The 22406-nt window shown below is 44.1% G+C and overlaps 1 protein-coding gene across 3 annotated transcripts in view; it reads left to right on the top strand.

Moving 5' to 3' along the window:
* The window catches only part of TNS3 (tensin 3), a 437135-nt gene that overhangs the window by 119729 nt on the left and 295000 nt on the right, over positions 1-22406 (top strand). For all 3 annotated transcript variants that reach the window (XM_032796818.2, XM_032796815.2, XM_075062606.1), the window contains exon 2: positions 9085-9129. In XM_032796818.2, coding sequence (XP_032652709.1) covers positions 9085-9129 — 45 coding nt within the window. The remainder of the gene's footprint in view (positions 1-9084; positions 9130-22406) is intronic.

Here is a 22406-nt window from a genome sequence, read left to right as displayed (position 1 = left end):
GTGACAAATCATTTCCTCCAAAAATGTGAAATATGTTGAATAAATGATGTATTTCATATTATTATCAAACGTGGATTTGCCGTATTGTCTAGAGATGTTAGCTAGGTATTGGTCCCATTGTGCAGTAGCAATGCAGTAAATGACAGTCCCTGCACTAAATCTTACCATCTAAAAGACCAGAGTTTTCATGTCCAGTAATGACCTCTGGAGATTGTAAGTACTGAGCATTGGTTCCGAATGAGAATGGCTGAGATGTCCGCTCAGGTTCAAGTTTCAGATAATGATTTGGAAATAGTAAGTGATATGAAGCTAAAGAAACACATTACCAGAAGGAAATATCAGATAGTAGAAGGCATTTATGATTGTTGGCTTTGGATGGTTCATGCTTTCCTGGGGAATCATAACATTTCATAAAAACATTCAGGGGATCTATGTAACACTCGAAACATACACTTCTAATGAAATTCTGTATTCCCACTGATGCAGGAATTTCTCAAGGTGTAATTATCCTGCTTATTAGACACCTTTGTTAAATTAAGCTAACAGAACCTATACAGAGTGTGTTCTCTCAATGACCAAACTCTCTTTTAAAGGATTGTAGTAGATTTTTTAAAAGAAACGTTGTAAAGCATATGTTTTTAATACAATGTTTGAGGCAGTGTTAACTAGTGCTCAGAGCACAGGCCCAAAAGTCAAGAGAACTAGATTTTCTTCCTATTGATTCTGTTTGCAACTGCGAGCAAACCATTTAGATTCTCCATGCCTCAGTATTCCCTCCAGTAATATCCATCTTTGTAAAATGATTTCAGAAACTCAGATGAGAACAACACATTTTTGCAAATTATTTTATTATTATATGATATAGTATTTCATTATATTCCTATACATCCTGGAATATATTTATTTTCCTTAGCTGTCACATAACTTCTTCAGTTATAGGTACTTTTCTCAATTATTTGCACAGTAGGGCTCTGCCTGATTAGCATTTAGAGTATAGTAGGTTTATTCTTCAGCCGTTGAACTCACTTTCTTTGTCTTTGACTCATTCATGTGGGTACCATTACAGTTGTTTGAAGCAAATCCCTGATGACTAGCTGGTGTGTTGACCTGTACAGCTGCAGAGGGAAGAACTTTTAGAAAGAAATGATACTCTTTAAGCAAATAGAATGTCTTGCTTCATTGTACTTCAGTGGTGGGAGAAATGAAGGGCATGTGCTGATCAAATCATACTTTTCCTTTGTACTGTAAGTAGCGCTGACAACTCTCAGGGCAAAAGTAATGAAAGACTGAAACATTTGTTCCTTAATATTGTGATTTTTTTTGTAGCACCTCTTTTTTTTTTTTTAATTACATTAGTTACAGAATTTGAATCCAGATTTCATACACCCTAAAGTTCAGGTATTCAGATGTGAAGTTTTAATTTAGGCCTAACTCTAGTTGATATGTGTTTGTCCAAAATGTTCTTCCTCATGTTGTAGTTCTTCCATACTGCTGTGACTCCCGTTGGGGATGGAGTAAAGTGGGAAAACTCTCTCATTCACTTGAATGAATTATCTGAAACCTCAGAGAACGCTTTAGTGGCCTAAAGATGCAGAGAGTTTCCAGGTTGCTTTAACTATGTTTGAACAGCTTGCAGCAGGAGAAAAGGTATTCACTGGAAAAAAATAGGAGAAGAAAAGTGAAAATACTAATTGCCAAAAGCAACATAGAAGCTGTATAGAATCTGAGTGAAGGAAGGAGCGAGAACTTTTTTGTAAAACTTTCAACCTGTCTGAGAGCTTGAATATAAAATTCCAGGCAAATGTAGCTGTTGAGGCCCTTTGGGATTGTAGAACATCATGATGACTGCCTGTACTGCTGTGTTTGTGTTTCTTGGAGATTAAGAGTTGGCAAATATGAATATCATCTTTTTACAAGCGTTTTATTTTGTGAAACCCCATCTTCCCTGAAGGGAAAGCGAGCTTTTCTTACTTGTTTTAAATGTTTGCAAGTATTTTGCTTATTCCTATGCTTACAGATGGGTGAACTCTTTGTAAGAAGCTGTTTTGGTTGAGTCCTCATTAGTGAGGCTACTCTAAGAGTAAAGTGCTAATCAATGAACATAAGAATATTTGGCTGATGATGACATTTTACCATTAGTGACATAGGTATTGCTGAACTGGTCATGGTTTTCTTGAATATATTTGTTGTTCCTTATTTGTAATAAAAGATGATATTTGGATAGTAACACAGGCTGTTCCTGTGAGTCATTCTTTCTTACCTAGAACAAGTACAGCAGATTCCACTTAATAGCAACCCAGATATTAACCACTTCTGGTTAATAGCAACATTTATCTGGGAACTAATCCTGTCCCATTGATTTTAATGTTAATGGGATTTGGATATTGGCAACAGGATGGCCATTATTAGCAACAATTTTTGGAAGAAAGGCTCTACCTGAGAGAAGGTTTGCAAGGCTGCAGCCCTAGAAGAAAGTGGTGAGATGTGCTGAGCACCCCGTACAAGCAGGTTTGCGGGACTGCACCCAGGGAAGAAAGTACTGGGACCTGTCTTGGTGTATGACCAAGTGCAGCCCTTCAAACCTGCCTGCAGCTGGTGGTCAGCCCATACCAGTGCTTCCTTCTGGGGCTACAGCCCAGCAAACCGGCCTGTGTGCAGGAACAGCACAAGAGGTAAAGGGTGGTGAGATGGGAGGGGAGGCTGTGGGCTGAGCAGTAGTGGGACAGGGGAAGGGAGAACTGCAGCCCAGATGCTGGAACTGCACTGTACCTCTTTCTGTGCTTTCTGGATTGTGCCCTCTCAGAGGACTGCACACAGGAAAGGAAGCACTGGGATGTGCTGAGCCCTAATGCTTGGAGAGGGTAATGTGAGCCCCCAGTGCCCCTGCTCCCAGTGGAAAGCCCTGGCATCCAGGCTGCATCCTCCCTGCAGGCAGATTTGCAAGGCTGCAGCCAGGGACAGCACGTCCCAGCACTTCCTTGCCTGGCTGCTGCCTCTTAAACCTGCCTTCCTCTTACTAGCAAAGCCAGATAATAGCAATTTTTTGCTGGCAGCCGAGCTGAGGGGCCGCTAATAAGCAGAATCCACTGTAAACAGTCTATTACTTTTTTTTTTACAACATTCAGATGTTTTAGATCTCGTGTGCTTCTTATTTTAACGTTTAGATCTAACTCTGATGTTTATGAATTGTTCTGAATTATGGAACATACTTATGACTCTGAAATGGACATAAAGCCCAAGTCATTATTATCTGATAGCTCTTCAGTGGCCTATATGAAAGAAGTTCATGGCTTCCATCCAGTTCCTAATAAACTTTTGTCTCTCTTGCCAAAAGCACTATGAAAATAGGCTCTAAGTTCTGCTTTTGATGGTGTTGTCATATCAATATAAGCAAAAGGCGATATCAGGGTTTAGTGGGGGGAGGTTGGCACTCCTGCTATGGATGCGTTACCTGTATTGTGAACAAATAAAGGTCTCCAGAGTTGTTTAATTTGATGCCAAACATAGCAATTATAAAATGGAGTGATGATGATTGAAATAGTGTTCATCCTGAGCACTGTTGTCTTAAAGAATTTTATTTATTTACCGGGGGGAAGGGAGGAAGGAAGAAATACTGGAAATGTAATGAGAGAACCTCAAAAACACAATTTTTTGCAGTTCCTTCCAATTTTTCAAAATTAGTCCAATTGTATCAAAATTGTATGACGTGTATCCTATTTTCACTCAAAAATAAGCCAGTTGTTGAAACATAAAATTTTTTGAAAGCAGAAATATATTTTGGATAAAGATCAATTCGTTTTTTAAAAAACCCTTGCATTTTAGTTGGTATAGTGCAGACCACATTTGGGGCCCAATTTCAGTTTGATCTCTAAACACTACTGTTATACAAATTATTATTATTAGTAGTAAATAAAGATCATAAACAGAAGAGGACATCTCTCTCCTACGCAGTTCTTAGACTCTCAGTAGCATGCTGACGCTGAAAGTAGAAGGGGTGCTGCTGCTGGCTCGTCACTGGTCTTAATGGTGAGTCATCACAGTGGTTGCCCTTAGTGTCAAAATTTTTGTTTTGTTTTTGTTTATTTGCTTGTGCCCTTTGGGTGAGGAGGGAGCACTGAAAACGTTTTCCATCGCAGATTGGATAGTTTTGGCTGGACATATTCTGGAGGTTTCATTGCATGACATAATCTTTAATTAAAGATTAATCTTTAATTCCTGGAGACTCCAGAACAATCCAGGAGGGCTGGCAACCCTAGTCCTGGAGACAAAACACCTGGGACTGGCCTTGTCATCACCAGTTACTAAAATGTATATTATGTGTTTTGTTCCTGCTTCAGTGTGAGAAGAATTGGGTAGTTTGTGGGAACAGTAAAAACTTGCCTACTTCTATTTTGAAGACTATTGCTTTTGGTCTAAGGTTTAAAAGAACGGATACATCTTTCCAAGCCCCCTCCAAATCATAATTATTATTATATTATTTTCAGCTTGGCCACTGGGTGTGAAGTCCTCCCCATTTGTAGAGAAAGCAGTGCAAGGCTTGTGCAACATTCCGGTTCTACTTAAACCCTCAACATGGAGCTTCAGTAGTGTATATGTTTTAACCTGGTCTTCTCTGCCTAGGAGTAAATTTCTCACTGAACATAGATATTAAGTCTACATGTCATACTGGCTGGCTATTTTTTCTTTTTTCCTCTTACATTTTTATCCTCATCAAATTCATTTATTTTATTTACGTCTGTAAAAAGGATTCCACATTTTGCATTTTGTTTTCTAAAGGTTGCAATACATTTTACTTGTCCATCTTCTCTGCACTGTGGAAGAATTTTCAAGTTGCAACCAGAGTGTGATCTGTCCTATGACGAAGAAAGCCTTTCTATCAAGGAAATGCCATTCCCAACAGAAACTTGCAATGAATCTTTTTCTGACAAAACATGGCTTCATGATTGATAGACAATAAATATGAAATCAGCCCTCTGCTGCATTGTGTGTTTGGGGATTGTGGGGGAGAAAAAAACATTATTTTACAGAAAGAAGAGGGTGTGGTGTATTAGGGAATATCATATTTGTGTAAAAATGCTGGGAGTATTCTTTGAGCTTGGCTTTCTGCTCTTGAGGGTGTGGGGGAACACAGTGAGAGAAAAACATTCCTGGAGGGGATTAATTTTGAGGTGACTCAAATAGACACTTTGATCCCTTCCATCTGCAGGTGGCATGTTTTAACTTGTTAATATATGGATAGCAAATTCCCTTTTGCCTTTTATGTTTGGAAAATTGCTCATAGCCCACACATGGCTATGTAATTGGGCGAGATTGTTCATTCTTGCCTGCAGGAAGATGTTTCTCTGTCTGCTGAGCTTGAGTTCCAAAGCAGAGAGGAAAATGCTGTCAGAGAAAGAGCAGCAGAATTCCTGATCTGGCCATGGGTTCGCTATAAAATGGCCATTGAAAGATGTTCATTGCATTCAGGGTGCTATGTATTCTATGGTATGTGGACACTGATTCTGCAGTAAGTCCCTCCCCTCTAACTCCCTACTGAAACTGTGCAGTATTCTGTATAATAATAACATTTTGATAGCTTTGAGTAAATTCAGACAGGTGTTTTTTCAATGAATTATATGCACAGAAAATAAAATGATTTACACCTTGTGTTATTTAGCTTGGTTTTAAACTCAGTGCGAATCTCAGTTTTGGAGTGTTTTTACTGCAGTGCAAGTAATTAATCATAGAATACATGTTGCATTGAAAAGTGATGTAAGATTACATGGGAGTTCCTGTGAGTTGCTTTGAAGTCACTGAATGCTAAGCATCTCTGAGAATCAGTCATTTTATTTAGATGCCTAACGTTAGGTTCTTACATTTGAAATATTTAGCTTAAACCCACCTGTGTCTCAGTTTTTTCATCTGCCCTTTTAAGGGTTTTGAAATTTGTGGATGACAAGCATATTATATTCCTCTTCCCCTAAATGGTTCATGTGTCAAGCACGTGTTTGAACCAGAATTGACTAAAATTATCCGATGAAACAGGTAGAGCACCTTGTATGCTGGAATTTCTTGGCTATGGAATTTACCACAGAGTTGTGCTTCAGAATTACCAGCTATCAGGTACTGCAGATTTTGATTCATATTTTTCCTTAGTGGTTCCTTTCAGAAAGGCATAGCTGTGTGCATTATTTTCTATACTTTGAAATACTATTCGTGTACAACATGCCACAATGGAAAATTGGTAAGCCTGTTTATTTACTGTATGTTAAGTTGTGGGCATTTGACGCTGAAGATACTAAATAGCAGAATTTAATGACTGGCATTCCACATTTCTGTTACCCTAACTGATTCCAGAACAGGTTTTCAGGAAGAAATTAAAGTACTTCAGTTTTTAAAATGAATAAGCTTTATTTTACTGTGGTCCCAGTTGAATAATTTCTGTGTTGCTTATAAATTTTAGCTGTAGTAGTTGAGGGGCTTTTGTTTTGAATGTTGCAACTATCTCTTTGGGTATTAAAGGTCCCTTAGAACTTTTAAGGAGCATTGCTGTTCTAGGCCAAGTATCCTGGCCATATTCCAACATGAGTAATTGCATTCTATCTATCTCAACACCCCCTGTGATAATATGGCACTGTGCCCTTACCCCTCTACTAAGAGCAATTGTGTAGAGTTGCTGGCCCAATATGGCTGCCAGATTTGCACTTCATGCTATACGTCTGTGGGTGGGATGAACTGATTTCTGTACAGCATTGGCTTTATCTGAGAAGAAAAAGAAGATAATGGTGCCAGGGCATGGTGCAAATGGGCACAAGGAAACATCCATCCTCCAAGCCATTTTAAGAGAGAGACTCACTACAGATGTTTAACCCATGCTACCACAGTATGGCTCTTTGTCACCCTCTAGTGGCTGAACCTCTGATAGAGATTTACGAGTCAGCTATTGCTTCTAAATATTAGACCTGGTTCTTTGACTCAAGTAGTAGAGGCTCATGCTTTTAAATCTCGAGACGCTGGGTCATTCCCCACAGATGGCTTGCCATCATTATAAAATGTTGGGAACCACTGGTTTAATGAGTTACAAGGGATAATTATTATTTATTAAACTTGCATTAGTATGTTCTGTGGGGCTTGGTAATTGCTGCTCTGTACTCACAAATGTGCTGACAGCTGAAGAAAGTCCAATGGGCTAAGAGAAGTCACACACACATTGCTTAACTATTCTATAAAATAGTTACCGATAGTTATCAAGCTGAAATACAACTGTATATTTTCAGCTTTTGTGGGGGTTTTTTAAAGGACACGTATAGGCTTTATTACATTCTTTGTAGGGAAAAGGACTTAGGTCCCAAAATTTCCATTTCAGTGATGCTTGGGCTGCTGAAAATTCATATGAAGCAATTGTTAAAAACAATAACAACAAAACCCTATTAGAGGACTAGGTTATCAGCTGCTCCCTTTCAACTTGTGTCTGCAGAAATGCCTGTTTTCTCATACGTGTTCCGCAGATTTTTAAAGGTATTTAGGCATTGCTGGGTTCAACATAGCAGCATCCTAAGTGAGTTAGGATCCTAAGTCTTATTTTCAAAAGTGGCATAGACATTTAGGAGCCTAAATCCCATTGACTGTCAAAATATGGGCCGTAACCACTTATCTACAAAAATGGCGTTTGTGAGAACAAATTTACAACTGATGTAAATATAGGACCCTTATAATGCAAAACCGAATACACATCCTCCTGTGATGACATAGGTATGAGATTTACCTTTTCTTAGAAAAAGTAAATTGTTGGATTTAAACAGGTTGAGATTGTAGAAAATTAGAACATTAGGTTAGATAATAAGTAAACCTTGCCATAGATTATACAACAAGATGCTGGCTGTAAAATTAGTTTTTAAAAGCATCCAGATATAGCATAAACTGTGGCTACAATAAATAACAGGAAATAGAAAGACAGGAGCAAATTATAGGGTAATGTTTATAAAGGGAATAGTTCAGCTAAGGTGTAATTTCAGTGAAAAATTCATAAGGTATCTTGCTCACATAGGATCAGAATTCCTGAAGAAGATGGGTTCCAAGAGTCAAAGCCTTGTTCACATTAATAGTTCCATTGTAGTCAGTGGGACATCTCGCGTAAGAAAAATGAGCAGGATCTGACCCATTGCCATTTAAAAGACTCATAATTTCTGACCAAAGATATGAGTCAGTTAAATACAGAGATGAGCTGCTAAAGAGCAGAGTAAGGGTACTAGCAAATACCTCTTAATTCTCTGTAAGCTCCTTATTTAGGAATGATTGGTTTATATTGACTATGAGCCATAGTATGTCATAACAACACTTCAGCTTAATCTTAAAACAAGCCAACAAGTGTTTGCACATGCACATGCAATGAGGATGAATATGCATGCAGAGCTTCAGTGCCTATGTTTGTAAATTTGGCTGTAAAGGGCATATGTAATATATGTTTGTAGAGTTGTAACCATGTTGGTTCCAGGATATTAGAGAGACAAAGTGGGTGAGGTAATATTTTTTTATTGGACAAACTTCTGTTGTTGAGAGAGACAAGCATTCAGTCTAACATGGAGGTCTTCTCCAGTGTGTAAGGATGTAGATGATTACATACAAGGTAGGAACAATTAATGAAACTGTATTAAAAACAGTATGAGGTTTCCAGAAAACCTCTTATGCTTATTGCATTGCTATGAAGCAACCCATTTTTGGTCAAATGTATGGGGTCAAAATTTCTGTATAAATAAACCTGTAAAGAAAGAATTTTCTAGGAAGTTACACTTTGGTAAAGGAGCCAAAAATACAAATAAAAATAGAAACTGAAAACTGTAATTAATATCTGCAAGAAGCCTTTCTAATGCAGCAATGATTTTTCCACAGCACGATAGCTAGTATTGTGAGAGACAGTTGAGGGAGACTGCATGGGGCTTACTAAAGGTATACCTATATGGCTGTCAAGGGGTTAAATATTATTTCTTAAATGCTGTGTAGAAATGAATAGAAGGAAAGCTTTCCTAATTGTAGTGAAGTATTTTTGGAATTTGCCCCATCAGTTGGTAATATTTCACTAATTAAAGCAACCCTTTGTTTGACCAGGCTGACAAGAGTTCGTCTGGAGGATTGGCTGTTGGACAAGCTGAGGTATGTTCATTCTTCAGCAAATCAACCCATTTTATGAAATGACCTTTCTGAAGTAATGCTTTTAACTTAGAAGAAGGTAATCACATCTGTGAATTCATTATGGTTTCTGTGCTGCTGTGGGTTGCAGGCTGTAAAATGTTTCACTCTATTTTAATGCCTGAGTTCTGTGTGTAATGAAAATGAACCAAATAAAAGAAATGTATTATAGGCACAAGTATGACTGGAAGGCACGTACAGTGATTGAATAGCAAAATGCATGAATTGTAAATGTTTGCAGAGGGAATGTCTGCAAGTTAGATAGGCAGGGCATGTATTGGTTTCCTGCTGAGACCAAAATTAATATGGCCATTTGGAACACTCGCGTCCTAGGGGGCCATGTACTGTATGGCTGTGGTTTGGCAACCAAAGGTCACCCCATGCCAGACTAGCTCCATGCTTGAGAACTGTGGATCTGTTCTGAGGGAGGGAACTACATTCATTTGCAGAGATAGTTTGGGGCAATGTAAATAAAATTAAAAATTGTAAAAGCTTTATACCCCTGATTAATGGTAATGTACAGAATTAAAGACATATATTAATGCTATTTTCTAAACTTTAGACATAAAAATGCTTGAAGAAATACATGCAATACCATATATACCATTGATACAGTGTAGTATATTTGTTGAATTCAGTTGTTTACTTTGTTCAGTGGGTTCCTGCTTGTGAAGAATACCAGTTTGTAAGATCAAGGAAAGACTAAAACTGCTGACTGATTTCTCAGTTCTGTCCAAAATACTTTGTATACTTTTTTCCTGCCAATGCATACAGCTTACTCAGTGTTTCTCTTAACTTATTAGGCCATGACTTAGAAGCTTTCTTTTGTGGCCTTTTTTCTTCATTACAGACTTGGGTCAAGAATTGGAAAGGCATTTTTTTTTTTATACCAGTAACAGCATTTTAACACTTATATATCCGTTTCCATCTCCAAAACATTTTTAAAATATCAGTTAATTAATCCTCAGCAGCCTTATGAGATGGGGAAGTACACTGGACACGTTTCAAAAGTTCATTCTTGTTTTAGAGGTATTACTGATTCGAGCGATATTCCCGACGTTTAACAAGGAATGCTGCTAGCAGGGCCGGTGCAACCATTTAGGCGACCTAGGCGGTTGTCTAGGGTGCTAGGATTTGGGGGGCGCCATTTTCTTCGGCTGCGACCGTGGTGGCCGGATCTTCGGCCACTCCTGGCATTTAGGCGGAGGGAGCTGGGGCAGGGAAGCATGGGGAGGGCCGCCTGCAGCAAATAAGGGGGGGGGGCGGCACGCAGGGGAACTCCCCACCCCAGATCACCCCTGCCCCGCCTCCTCCCCAAGCATGCCGTGGCTGCTTCACTTCTCCCACCTCCCAGGCTTGCGACGCCTAAGCTGAGGTGCGGGGGGGTGCCTCAGGGCAGAGGGTTGGGGGTGGGGAGCTGCTGCAAGGGCGCCTCAGAGCGGAGGTGGGGGAGAGGGCGCAAGGTGGAAGTTTCGCCTAGGGCACGAAACATCCTTGCCCCGGCCCCTGCTGCTAGAACAGTGACACCTCTGAAACTGATATGAAATTTGGAGTGCACCCATTCTAAGGGCATCAGTGTTGCCAACTTTCATGATTTTATTGTGTCTCTCACATTATGTCCTTCTTTCTTTTTTCTTTCTTTTTTGAAGTAAGTTTCTAGCCTCAGGGTCATGACTCTTAATGATTCAAAACCCAGAATGCAAATAAAAAGAACCCAAAATGTAGCATTCTTTAAAGTCTCATAATTTTTAAGCCAGTCTCATTATTTTGGGGGCCTGATTTCATCATGGCATCTGAATATAGAAGACTGAGAGAAGACATTTTTTGTCCAGAGATCTTAATAAATATCAAAAATTTCCTCTCCAGTTACCTTGCTATGTGATATTTGTCAGGGCTACAGGCTGGACTATATAAAACATTACATAAGCAGTTCTCAAACTGTGGGTCGGACCCCAGAGTGGGTCACGAATCTATTTTAATGGCGTTGCCGGGCTGGCATTAGACTTGCTGGGGCCTGGGGCCAAAGCCTGAGCCCTACCAACTGGGGCAGCAGGACTCAGGTGGACTCTGGCTTCAGTCCCCCTTCCTGGGACTGTGTAGTAGTTTTTGTTGTTAGACAGGGGTCACGGTGCAATGAAGTTTGAGAACCCCTTCATTAGATTAAACCAGGCATTTAATCGTTTAAGAAACTATTTGATTTGCAGCAACTTTGTTGCAAATGTTTTGGGCTTCCTTGGAGTCAAGGAGGAGGCAATTATGCTGGGGCATCTTTGGCTTGAGAGAACCACAGACCAAGTGAAATATGAATAGAGATGCTACTCAATACCCAAGAGGAAGAGTTCCAGAGCTGAGACCCTCTATTTTCATAATGTGACCCCATCAAAGCCACCTACCTTTGATGTGGGAGAACGAGCAATAGTGTATGGAGCATGTTGGTAGGTATCATGAAAAAGTTGGATTATTAAGATGGGGGATGGATAGCTCAGTGGTTTGAGCATTGACTTGCTAAACTTAGGGTTGTGAGTTCAATTCTTGAGGGGGCCACTTAGGGATCTGGGGCAAAAAGTGGTCTTGCTAGTGAAGGCAGGGGGCTGGACGCAATGACCTTTCAAGGTCTTTTCCAGTTGTAGGAGATTGGTATATCTCCAATTATTATTTAAGAGTTTTTGGGGGTTGAAAAAAGATGGAATTGGGGATCCTGTAGGAGAAGTACTGGTGTGTTGCACACAGAGGAGGAGCTGGAAGTCCAAGGAATGACAGGATGAAGTGAGGGGAAAACAGAAGGATCTGGTTGTGTTGGGAAGGAGGAAGGTGAGAGGAAGAAGGAGAAAGCAAAGAGACCTTGAACTTCCATAGTCCCTTCAATCCTAGAATTTCAGTACTTAACAAACATTTATTCACCCTCACAGCAGTCCCTGTGAAGTAGCTAAGTATGATCATTCATTTGACAGAAGGAGAAACTGAGACACAGTTTTAGTTTTTTTTTTCCTTTTTAATGATCTGAAATAAAAGTTGCATTTCATGTTTGTGGCTTGATGTTTTTCACACCAAATATGTGCTCAGTTGGTAAATGAATGGGTTTTTGCCAGTGTAGCGAGGGGGCTCCCCTCCCCTACGCTCCTGAAGGGAATAGGCCAGAAAACCTGCGGCCCCGGGCAGAGGCCCGGCCGCCTATCCCCGCCCCCCGGAAGTCAAGGGGTGGGACCGGAAGTTCACGGCCCCCTCCGCCTGTCCCCGCCCCCAGGAAGTCAAGGGGTGGGACAGGAAGTATAAAAGCCCGGCCCCAGCCCTCAGTTAGGGGAGGCTGCAGAGAAGGCAGACGCTGAGGCCTGAGCTCCCCGCTGGGCCCAGCCTACCCACGCCCGTATCCGGAGGGGTACTGGCCTGACTCCCCTGGGCCAATACCAGAGCAGCCGCGGAGCCTTGACGCTTGGCCTGTGGAGACTGGACCGGACCGCCCACCCGGTACCCTGAGGACTGGACCGACGCCCGAACCCCGGTACCTGGAGGAGTGGATGGACCTCCCGCCGCGAGCCTGCTGAGGAACCATGGTTGGGAACCCCGGACGACGCCGCGAAGGCAGTACCCAGGGAGGGGAGGTTGGAAGTGGCCCGGGGGCAGCCGACTCCCGTCTGGCTGGCAGACTCTCCTGAGCCCATGTCAGTGTGTTTCGGTCAGGATCCCCCACTGACCGTCAGCAGCGTTGACCACTGCTAGGGCCCCAGGCTGGAACGCAGTGGAGTGGGAGGCCTGCGTTCCCCCTGCCACCCCTTTAAGGGTGGCAGACTCCCCCCTCCCTTTGCCTAAGGAGGCCATCTACAGTGGTTGCCTTACCTGCTCAGCCCCTGCTGAAAGGCCTGAGGTCAAACTGTGTGTTGCCCCGCCCTGCCCAAGGGCCTGGGCTCAACTATATACTGTTGCCTCACCTGCTCAGCCCCTGCTGAAGGGCCTGAGCTCAAACTGTGTGTAGCCCGCCCTGCCCAAGGGCCCGGGCTCAACTATATCCTGTTGCCTTAGCTGCTCAGCCCCTGCTGAAGGGCCTGAGCTCAGACTGTGTGTGGCCTTGCTTGTTTCACCCAACCGGAGCGTGGTGAGCCGGCGTGGCTCCCCTCCCCTCCTTGAAGGAGGGTTGAGCCCCGGTCACGCCCGACTACAGCCAGCCCTTTCAGATCCTGCCTTTCAGATCACACGTAGAATCTGAAGTAAGATTTCAGGACAAAACCCTCAGAGATTTTCTTTCTGACTTGCTCATTATCACCAGCAAGCTGGGTGCAGCTGAGGTGTATGATAAATATAGTTAGAATGCAGTTAAGTTACACTACTCTGTAACCTGAGGTAAACACATTGCATTTGAAAATGTGCAGCAAATGTTGATCTGTTTCTTCAGCGTTGAGTTTAATGAAAAAATGAGGAGTACTTATGACACCTTAGAAACGAACATATTTATTTGGGCATACGCTTTCGTGAGCTAAAACCCACTTCATCAGATGCATGGAGTGGAAAAACCAGTAGGCAGGTATATATACACAGTACATGAAAATATGGGGGGTCAGTGCTAATGAGACAATTCAATTAAAGTGGAAGTGAGCTATTCTCAACAGTAGAATACCAAGAGAGGAAAAATCACCTTTGTAGTGGTAATGAGGCCAATGTAAACAGAGTGGCCCATTTCAAACAATTGACAAGAAGGTTTGAATAACAGTATGGGGAAATTAGTTTTTGTAGTGACCCATCCACTCCCAGTCTTTATTCAGTCCTAATTTGATGGTGTCCTATTTGCAAATTAATTCCAGTTCCTCAGTTTCTCTTTGGAGTCTGTTTTTGAAGTTTTTTTGTTTGAAGAATTGCCACTTTTAAGTCTGTTATCGAGTGACCAGGAAGGTTGAAGTGTTCTCCAACTGGTTTTTGAATGTTGTAATTCTTGATATCTACTGATTTGCATCATTTTCTTTTGCGTAAGACAGTCCAGTTTGGCATGTACATGGCAGAGGGGCATTGTGGCATGATGGTATATCACATTTAATATAAGTTACTCTAGATTTACACTCATGGGAGGTGTGAACCACTGGCTGGGGGGCTAGTCTCAGTCTGGCCTTTGGCGAAGTACTGCCTTCCCCGTGAGCCAGAGCCTTTCACGCAGCTGCTAGCCCCGCAAGCTAGCATCCTAGCCAGAGAAAAGGCAGGCGGTGTGGCCCAGCTCGAGTGCTGGAAGTGTGGGCGCACAGCCGCAGCTCTCTCCCCCCTGCCATGGAGCACCGAAGGGAAGATGGCATGGAGCAGGCTCCTCAGCCCTGGAGATCTGGGCGGTGGCAGTGCAGTTCCAGCCCTGGAGATGGTGAGCACCAGAGGCTGAGGACGCCGGACGTTGGGTCCGCGGGGCGTTGAATCAGGCCTGCTGCTCCCGGAATGGGCTGTGGTTGAGCTTCCTGTTGCTGCTTCCATGCAACTGCACGCAGCTAGAGCTCGCCTAAGTCGGATCGCCCGGCACCGACACTGCACGCTACAACAACGTCGGCACGTCGTCCAGTCCCAAAAGACCGTTGAATCAGTGCTTGACCGTCTCCGGACGCGCCGTGGTTGAGTTCCTGTTCCTGCTGTCCGTGCTAACGGCCGCAGCAGAGCTATCTAAGATGCATTAGCGGCAAGACCTTGCCGCGCACGACAACGTCCGCAGTGTCCGAGTCCCACAAGGGCGTGAATCCGTGCCTGACTGTCCCCGCGGCACGCGTGTCGACTTCCTGCTACTGCTCCGTGCAAACTGCACCGGAAGAGAGTGCTAAGCCAGATGCCTTGGCACGACACCTGCTGAGGCGGCGAAGTAGCACCGTCGATCCTGGTCCCACAAGGGCTGATCGGTGCCTGACACTCCCCATACACTGTGGTCGAGCTTACTGTTCTCATCACGCCGGAGACCACTTCCACGATGAGGATCTCGTTGCCGTGACAGAGTGGATGCTGCCTGAACCCCGCGACGCGGTGCGGTTACTACAGTTCTTGGCAGCCTCCTTGTACGACCATCCTGCTGTCGGCAGCAGAGCGGCGCCGTTCTTGATCACGGTTCGCAGCACGGTCCAAGTTCTGTAGGCCTCCTGCTTCTGACGAGCCACTTGCAGTCCGACGCTGTTCCTCGGCACCGGTCGCACTCGCCGCACAGGTGTGGTGTCCCGTCACCCGTCCTGATTATCTGGACTGTTCCGGCTCCAGCGCTACAGGCACTGTGACTCTGTAGCCGCTCAACTGATCTCAGTCGACCTCCCAGCGCTCTGGTCGCAGGTCCGGATCCGTTCAGGTACCAGTGCGCTTGCGGTACTGGTCCCAGGTGCAGTTGGGCAAGGTCTGGTAGAGTCAGACTCTCTGCCCATGATCTTTCAGCCTCCATGGCCATCCAGACACGCATCAGTGTCTTCCCACGCGGAGCTCTTATGCTCAGGACCGCGATCTGGTGGCCCACACACAATGAGAGCCATCAGCTCTCCTATGGAGGGTAGCACTCAATGGGACTCCAGCTGCAGGAGGTCCCGGAGGTAGGGACGCGGTGTGACATTTTCGCCTGGTTGCCCGCTAGAGGGCCCTACCCGTTTTTCGACCATCCAGGCGATGCGATACTCTATGGAGGGTCGACTACTGGTCTAGTCCGTCCTCTCCTGCACTAGTCTTCAGTTGGTCAAGAAAAGGGAACGCATGGCCAACAGCGCCAGTCGAAATCAAGGGGGCTAGGCAAATGACCCTACCAGCACAAGGTTATTCTGCAAGCTTTTTAGCCTGCGTGGCAAATCAATAAGCCCTTGCTTAGCCCCTATATCATAACACCTGGATAAGGGGATATATTATGGAGCTTCTCCATCAAGACTCCGGCAAGAGTTCACTGCCCTTGGAGGAAGGGAAAATGGGGTAGAGTTCTCTTCAGGCCTCGTTACCATGAGGTCTCATGGCTTCCGGTTTCACCTCCGGCCTTTCACAACTTCCATTTGTTGGTAAAGGCCTCTTTGCGGTGAAATTCAACCCAGGCTACAAAGCCTGGAGGGCAACAAGGTCCTATGAGCTCTTCTCTGGCATGCATACGCAATGACCTAGCGGCCTTCCGTCCCCAGCCACACACCACACTCTGTGCTAGCACGGATGGGCTTTGCAGTCGGTGTGACTGGAGGGGTCGCAGACAACGTCAGGACCTAGAGGGCCAAGATCAGGGCCTCACAATCACGATCGGGGACCAAGACGAACTTTTAAAGGTGCGCCGAGGGGGCGTACGGTTTACAAGTGGCTTACCACCTACTTCCTCTTGGTGGTCCAGTTACTTTCAGTTCGCGGTCCCCTGCACATGGTGAATTTGGGTGCCACTCAATTTGTTCCAACCCATGGTTTCTTCCAGGATCCTCTCGGGCGTAATTTCTCTACAAGAGAGGCAGACGCCGATGGACGAAGGGGGCGACTATTCCTAATCCGACTCGTACGGAGGTCTCAGCATAATCCTACACCTCACGGGATCAACTGTTTATGTTAAGGTTGAAGTTCCGCTGATCCCTGGGAATTATCTGTCCTTAGATCTGGAGGCTGGTATGCGCCTCAATGAAGGACGCGTACTTTCACATTGCCATCTTCCCTCGCACAGGAGATACCTCCGCTTTCTAGCCAACGTTGGTACTTCAGTTTACGGTCCTGCTGTTGGCCTTGCTCACGCCACAGGCATTAACCGAGTGTGTGACCTAGTCGCCACCACCTCCGCGACGTCGGATAGTTTCCGCATCTGGGTGATTGGCTTATCTGAGGAGACTCCAGACACAAGTCATCAGTGATGTGGGGATCGTCACGGACCTATTCACATGTTAGGCTGATGGTCACTACAGAATATCCACTCTGGTTCCACTTGTCTCGGTTCTCCCGGGTCCCACGGCTTCTTGCTAGTTTGTAACAAACACGCTAAGCTCTGCCTTGTCATCTCCAAGTTTGGCTCAATCGGCGTACGCGGATAGGGGCCATGGTCCATGTCCATTCCTGGGTCACCATTCCCTAGAGCATCCTAGGCTCCCTAGAAGGTGGCTAACTCCCTCCCTGGTGTGGGCAGGGATGCCGCTCTATCCGCCCCAGCCCTCACTGTCCCTGACGATGGAGGCATCATCTCTCAGCTCAGGTGCTCACCTCAGTAACCTTCGAGCTTAAGGCCTTTGGTTTCTCAGGCGGCTGGCGTTCCACATCAATGTTCAAAGATGAGAGCAGTCTGCCTGGCGTGCCAGGGGTTCCAGCAGCAGCTGCGAGGCCGTAGCGTCTCAGTGTTTACAGCCAGCACAACGGGCCATGTACTACATAGACAACCTGGGAGGACATGGTCCTCCTCCTTTTGTCAGGAGTCCATTCCATCTCTCTGGACTTTTGCATAGCCCACTCGATAAATCTGGTAGCATCCTTTCTCCTTGGCAATTCGACTCAGCAGGTTTTCCTGATCTCATGAGAGTGGGTCGCCCTGCCTGATGTGATGCATTTTGTGGCCAGAAGTGGGGTTTTTCCCCCACATATGACCTGTTCGCTTACCGTTGAGAACGCGGAAATGTCCGAGGTCCTGCTCCTTCTAAGGTCTCTCCCCGGGACCGATCTCGGACGCTGTCCTCATGCCGTGGAAGGGCCAACACCTTTATGCCTTCCCGCCGTTCCCCCTGGCTCATTGGGTCCTGCTCAAACTTCGCAGGAGCCAGGAGCGCGCATCATCATGATCACTCCAGCGATGTGTCCAGGCAGCAACTAATACGCCACGTTGCTCGGCCTGTCAATAGCCTGCCCAATTAACCCTGCCACTCCACCCAGACCTCGTACCTCAGGACCACGGCAGACTTCGCGCTGCCTGGACCTGCAGTTTCTTCACCTCACGGTGTGGCTCCTACGTGAACTATCAGGGTGGCCGGATGCCTTCCACCTTGGTCAACGTATCTGGCCAGGGTGAAGCGTCTCTCCTACAGGTGCGAAAACGCTTAAATCTTACTCCTGCTGGGGTCTCGATCCCCTCTATTTTGGACTACCCTCCGGCCTGCAACAGCGAGGAGCCTAGCGCGTGTGTTTACGCCGAGGTACACTTGGCAGCCATCTCTACCTTCCATCCAGGCTAAGGTGGTCTGTTCTGTGTTCTCACACTCTATGGTTTCGGGTTCCTCAAGGCTTGGAGCGCACTTACACCCTTAGGTACGCCGCCCAGCCCCAACCTGGGACCTCAACCTGGGTTAACCAGACTTTTATGTCTCCTCCATTCGACCCGTTAGCGACCTGCTCGCTGCTATACCTGTCTTGGAAGACAGCTCTTCCTGTAGCCATTACATCGGCCAGACGAGTCTTCGAGCTCAGGGCTCTTATGGTGGTTCACCATAAACTTATGTTTACAAAGACAAGGTGCAGTTATGTCTTCCCCACCCGGCCTTTTCCTCCCTAAGGTGGTTTCGGCCTTTCATGTTACCACACTCAACGTTGACGGGGACAACAATTGCACTCCCTGGACATCTGTAGAGGCGCTCGCTTTTATGTTGAGCGGACAAAACCATTTTGTAACACGCCCCAACTCTGGTCGCAGTAGCAGTCCGAAGGAAAGGGCTACCTGTTTCCTCTCAGAGGATCTCATTTCTTGGAGTGATAACGTGCACCTGCACTTGTTATGATTTGGCTCACATTTCCCCAAGCCACATCACCATGCGTTCTACCAGGCTCAGGCTTCATCTGCTGCCTTGCTAACTCGTGTACCTACCCATGAGATCTATCGCGCAGCTCCATGGTCCTCGTCCATACCCTTGCTTCGCATTATGCTCTGGTTCAACAGTCAAGAGATACTGCAGCCTTTGGCTCCGCAGTTTTACATTCTGCCATTTTTCACTTCTGACCCACCGCCTACATAAGGCTTGGGAATCACCTAACTGGAATGAATATGAGCAAGCACTCGAAGAAGAAAAGACAGTTACTCACCTTTGTAACTGTTGTTCTTCGAGATATGTTGCTCATATCCATTCCACACCCGCCCTCCTTCCCCACTATTGGAGTAGCTGGCAAGAAGGAACTGAGGAGCGGTTGGGTCGGCAGGGGTATATATCAAGGCACCATAGTCCATAGTGGCGCCACTCCAGGGGGCGACCTGCCGGCCCACCGAGTGTTGCTAGGGTAAAAGTTTCTCCGACGAACGTGCACGCGGCGCGCGCACACCTAACTGGAATGGATATGAGCAACACATCTCGAAGAACAACAGTTACAAAGGTGAGTAACTGTCTTTTTCCTGGATGAGTTGGAGCAGACAGCCCCAATTATCAGCATTCTCTGCTAGTCAGCCAGAGAAAAGATTTGATGTCATCTGTGAAGACAGCTGTTTTTCTGCCTCCTCTACTAAAGAAAAGGGGCTGGAAGGGAGTGGCTAATAATGAGAGGTGGAGTTCATTATGAGAGAAGAGGGAAGGCATTATCTCACCTCTCCAATATACTTAGTGACTTTTGTAAATGGATATCGTTAAGGGTGGCAAGGTGACAGCTGAGTTGTGATTCAGAACAACCTGTTTAAAACAATCCAAGGGCTTTGGCTATAAAAAGTTGTTGATGAGTAGAAGTAAATACAATTTGATGGCTGTCCTGATGCAGACATATTGTTTACTATAACTCGGCATTCTTCACCAATCAATTATCTAATCCCCTGGGAGTACAGAGAAAGCATTAGATCATACGCTTCAGCTGAACATTATCTAATGCATTAAATTTAGTATGAGAGCCCTTTGCAGCTTAAAGGCAGAGGCTGAATTCTTGCATGACCAGAGCTCAGCCTTGCTCATGCTTCACTATAGTAATGTTCCACTGAAACAGCTTGGGCTACGCTGCTCTGCCATGTGGATGCCACTGCCAGGGCCTGAACAGCTTGTGCGGTATAGCACTAATTCTGCCAGAGCTCAAACGGCAGGGATGCTAGACCTACTAATTTGAGAAAAGGAAGGAACGCGGAGCTCAGAATAAGAGGCTTATTTTCCTGGTTGTTGCAGTGCCTGGCAAGTCCGCTGCCGCCAAGCTAATACTGATGCCCTGTGAACATTTTAAAAATTGATGCAAGTTGTTTGTGCAACAAAATTGCTACAACAATATTTTGAACCATAAACACTTGGTTTTGTTGTTTTGTTTGTTTATGGATTTCAGTAGAAATGTAACATGACCTGGTGCTCAGCTCCACTGTCCTTGCTTGTTCAAAATTCTCATCGATGTGACTGGGAGTGTTTTTGTATAGTAAAGACTGTATAGCATGGAATTCGGTCCCTGGTTAATAACAGCAGGAGAACACAAATATGTGTGTATGAATCCTCCCTGCTCCAATAAACCATGTCACTATTTAATAAATGCTTTGTGGTGTATGTCCTCAGGGTGGAGGGATGGCTAATCTCATAATCTGAGAGAAAAAGGAATAGGTGATGCATTAAAAAAATTGTTGTTGGCAAAGCAAAATGTTATTCATCAACATGCTCTGACAGGTTCATTTTAAAAGACCACATAGAAAAAATGGGAAAAAATACAAAGATACCACAAATCCTCCAATGACCAGTGAGAAGAATGTAATTGTATTCTAGCATAGAATTGGTAACTCTGCACTTTAGATTCAGAAGTGGCATTAAAGTTAACTTCTGAAGGAGACATGATCCAAAGAATTTGTTTGTGGTAGTTAATGAAATAGTTTTGTTTAACCTGATTTATCTCTAATGATTGTGGCTTGAAGTGACATTTGCAAGGGAGTAACAATGAAAACCCAGTTGCTAAATGCACAATTTCTTGCCAGTGTATTAGGAGATTAGAGATTTTTTGAGCCAAGATACAGCTTCATTTTTTCAATGTAGAAAAAAATGCACACAATACAGTATTTTTAATGGCCTAGTTTTTCCCAGTTAGTCTCGAAATAAACATTTAAATAGAGAATAATCCTGAGTACCCCTGTTCAGTGAGATTCAATAAAGGAATTTAATTTATATCAATTAAAATAAAAAATATAGTAATACATTAGTTAAGGTTGCGTCCATTAGTATATGTCATAAAATATAAAACTTCAGAAACAAGGAAGTAAATAAGTTTAAGAACATATACTTCCTATCATATATTAATGTTGTAAAATTTCAGTCACACATTTTTCAGTATAGTTTCATATGCAAATCACGATCACTAACAGCCTCCTAATCCATACAAAGAATGCCCACTTAACTATAGCGGCTTATATAGTGATATAGACTATAGTTCACTTCCTAAATACAAAGGGGCAAACATTTAAAACACATTATTGTCCCCTTCAGATTACAATTCAGCCCCACCTCTGTGATTTCTGATAAAGAAGTCCTATTCCCCACTATTTCTGTTGTGGATCACATAAAGGCATAGAAGTGTCACTGAAACCTGTCAGGTAGTATATCACTACTTCCATGGATTTTTAAAAGATCTACTGTTGCTCTCAAGAGAGATGAGGGGAAAGAGCCATCCAATGATTTGTATTGTCTTTGAGCTTTGAAAAGGATTAAAATATTTTGTGAACCAAATTTAGAATCTAGCATGCATCTCTTCACCATTGCTTTATCAGGGATACTAATGAGCAACCTATTTCTATGGCAACCTTAGATTCACCATTTTCATTCAGCTGGTCACACAGAAGTTTAAAAAGTCTGTAATGTTCAGATTTAGTTATTTTTCCTCTCTTCCTTTGCAGAAGAATTTGAAGGTTTTTTTCTGTTCACTGAGACTATCCCAATGTAGGTCATATTACACTTTCTGATTAGTTGATTTCTCTGCTATGTTTGGCTAGTTGTAAGTATGATCACACAGGCTCTGAAAATGAAGAAAATCAAGGTTTTATTTTTATTTCCCTAAGAACAAAAGTGATCTGTGTTTTTTATTGTCTCTCCTACCCTCATAATGAAGCTCTGTTTAATGGAATGTTTTTTATCTTTAAAGAAAAAAAATGGTCTTTGATCCTATAGGGTGGGTGTTAGCTTCCTAGAACCGCCTTTAGGGAATGTTAACCCGGCAGACCCAGAGGATAAAAAGCTTTAACAAGCATGTAAAAAGTATTTTTAAATTGGACCTATTCTGCGAGGGAGATGTACTTTAAGTATTTTGATGGCTTGATTAGTTCTGAAATTGCCCAAAGATTTGCAGAAGCTTTTCAGGTCATCCAGGAAGAAAAATAAAATCCTTTATCTACTGTTTGATCCAAAACATCTGTTAGTCTATAAGGTGCCACAGCATTCTCTGCTGCTTTTATCTAC

This window comes from Chelonoidis abingdonii, chromosome 2, assembly GCF_003597395.2.
Source record: "Chelonoidis abingdonii isolate Lonesome George chromosome 2, CheloAbing_2.0, whole genome shotgun sequence".
Taxonomy (NCBI): Eukaryota; Metazoa; Chordata; order Testudines; family Testudinidae; genus Chelonoidis; species Chelonoidis abingdonii.
Note: the sequence above shows the minus strand (reverse complement) of the source record. Positions and strands in the feature narration are given on the sequence as shown.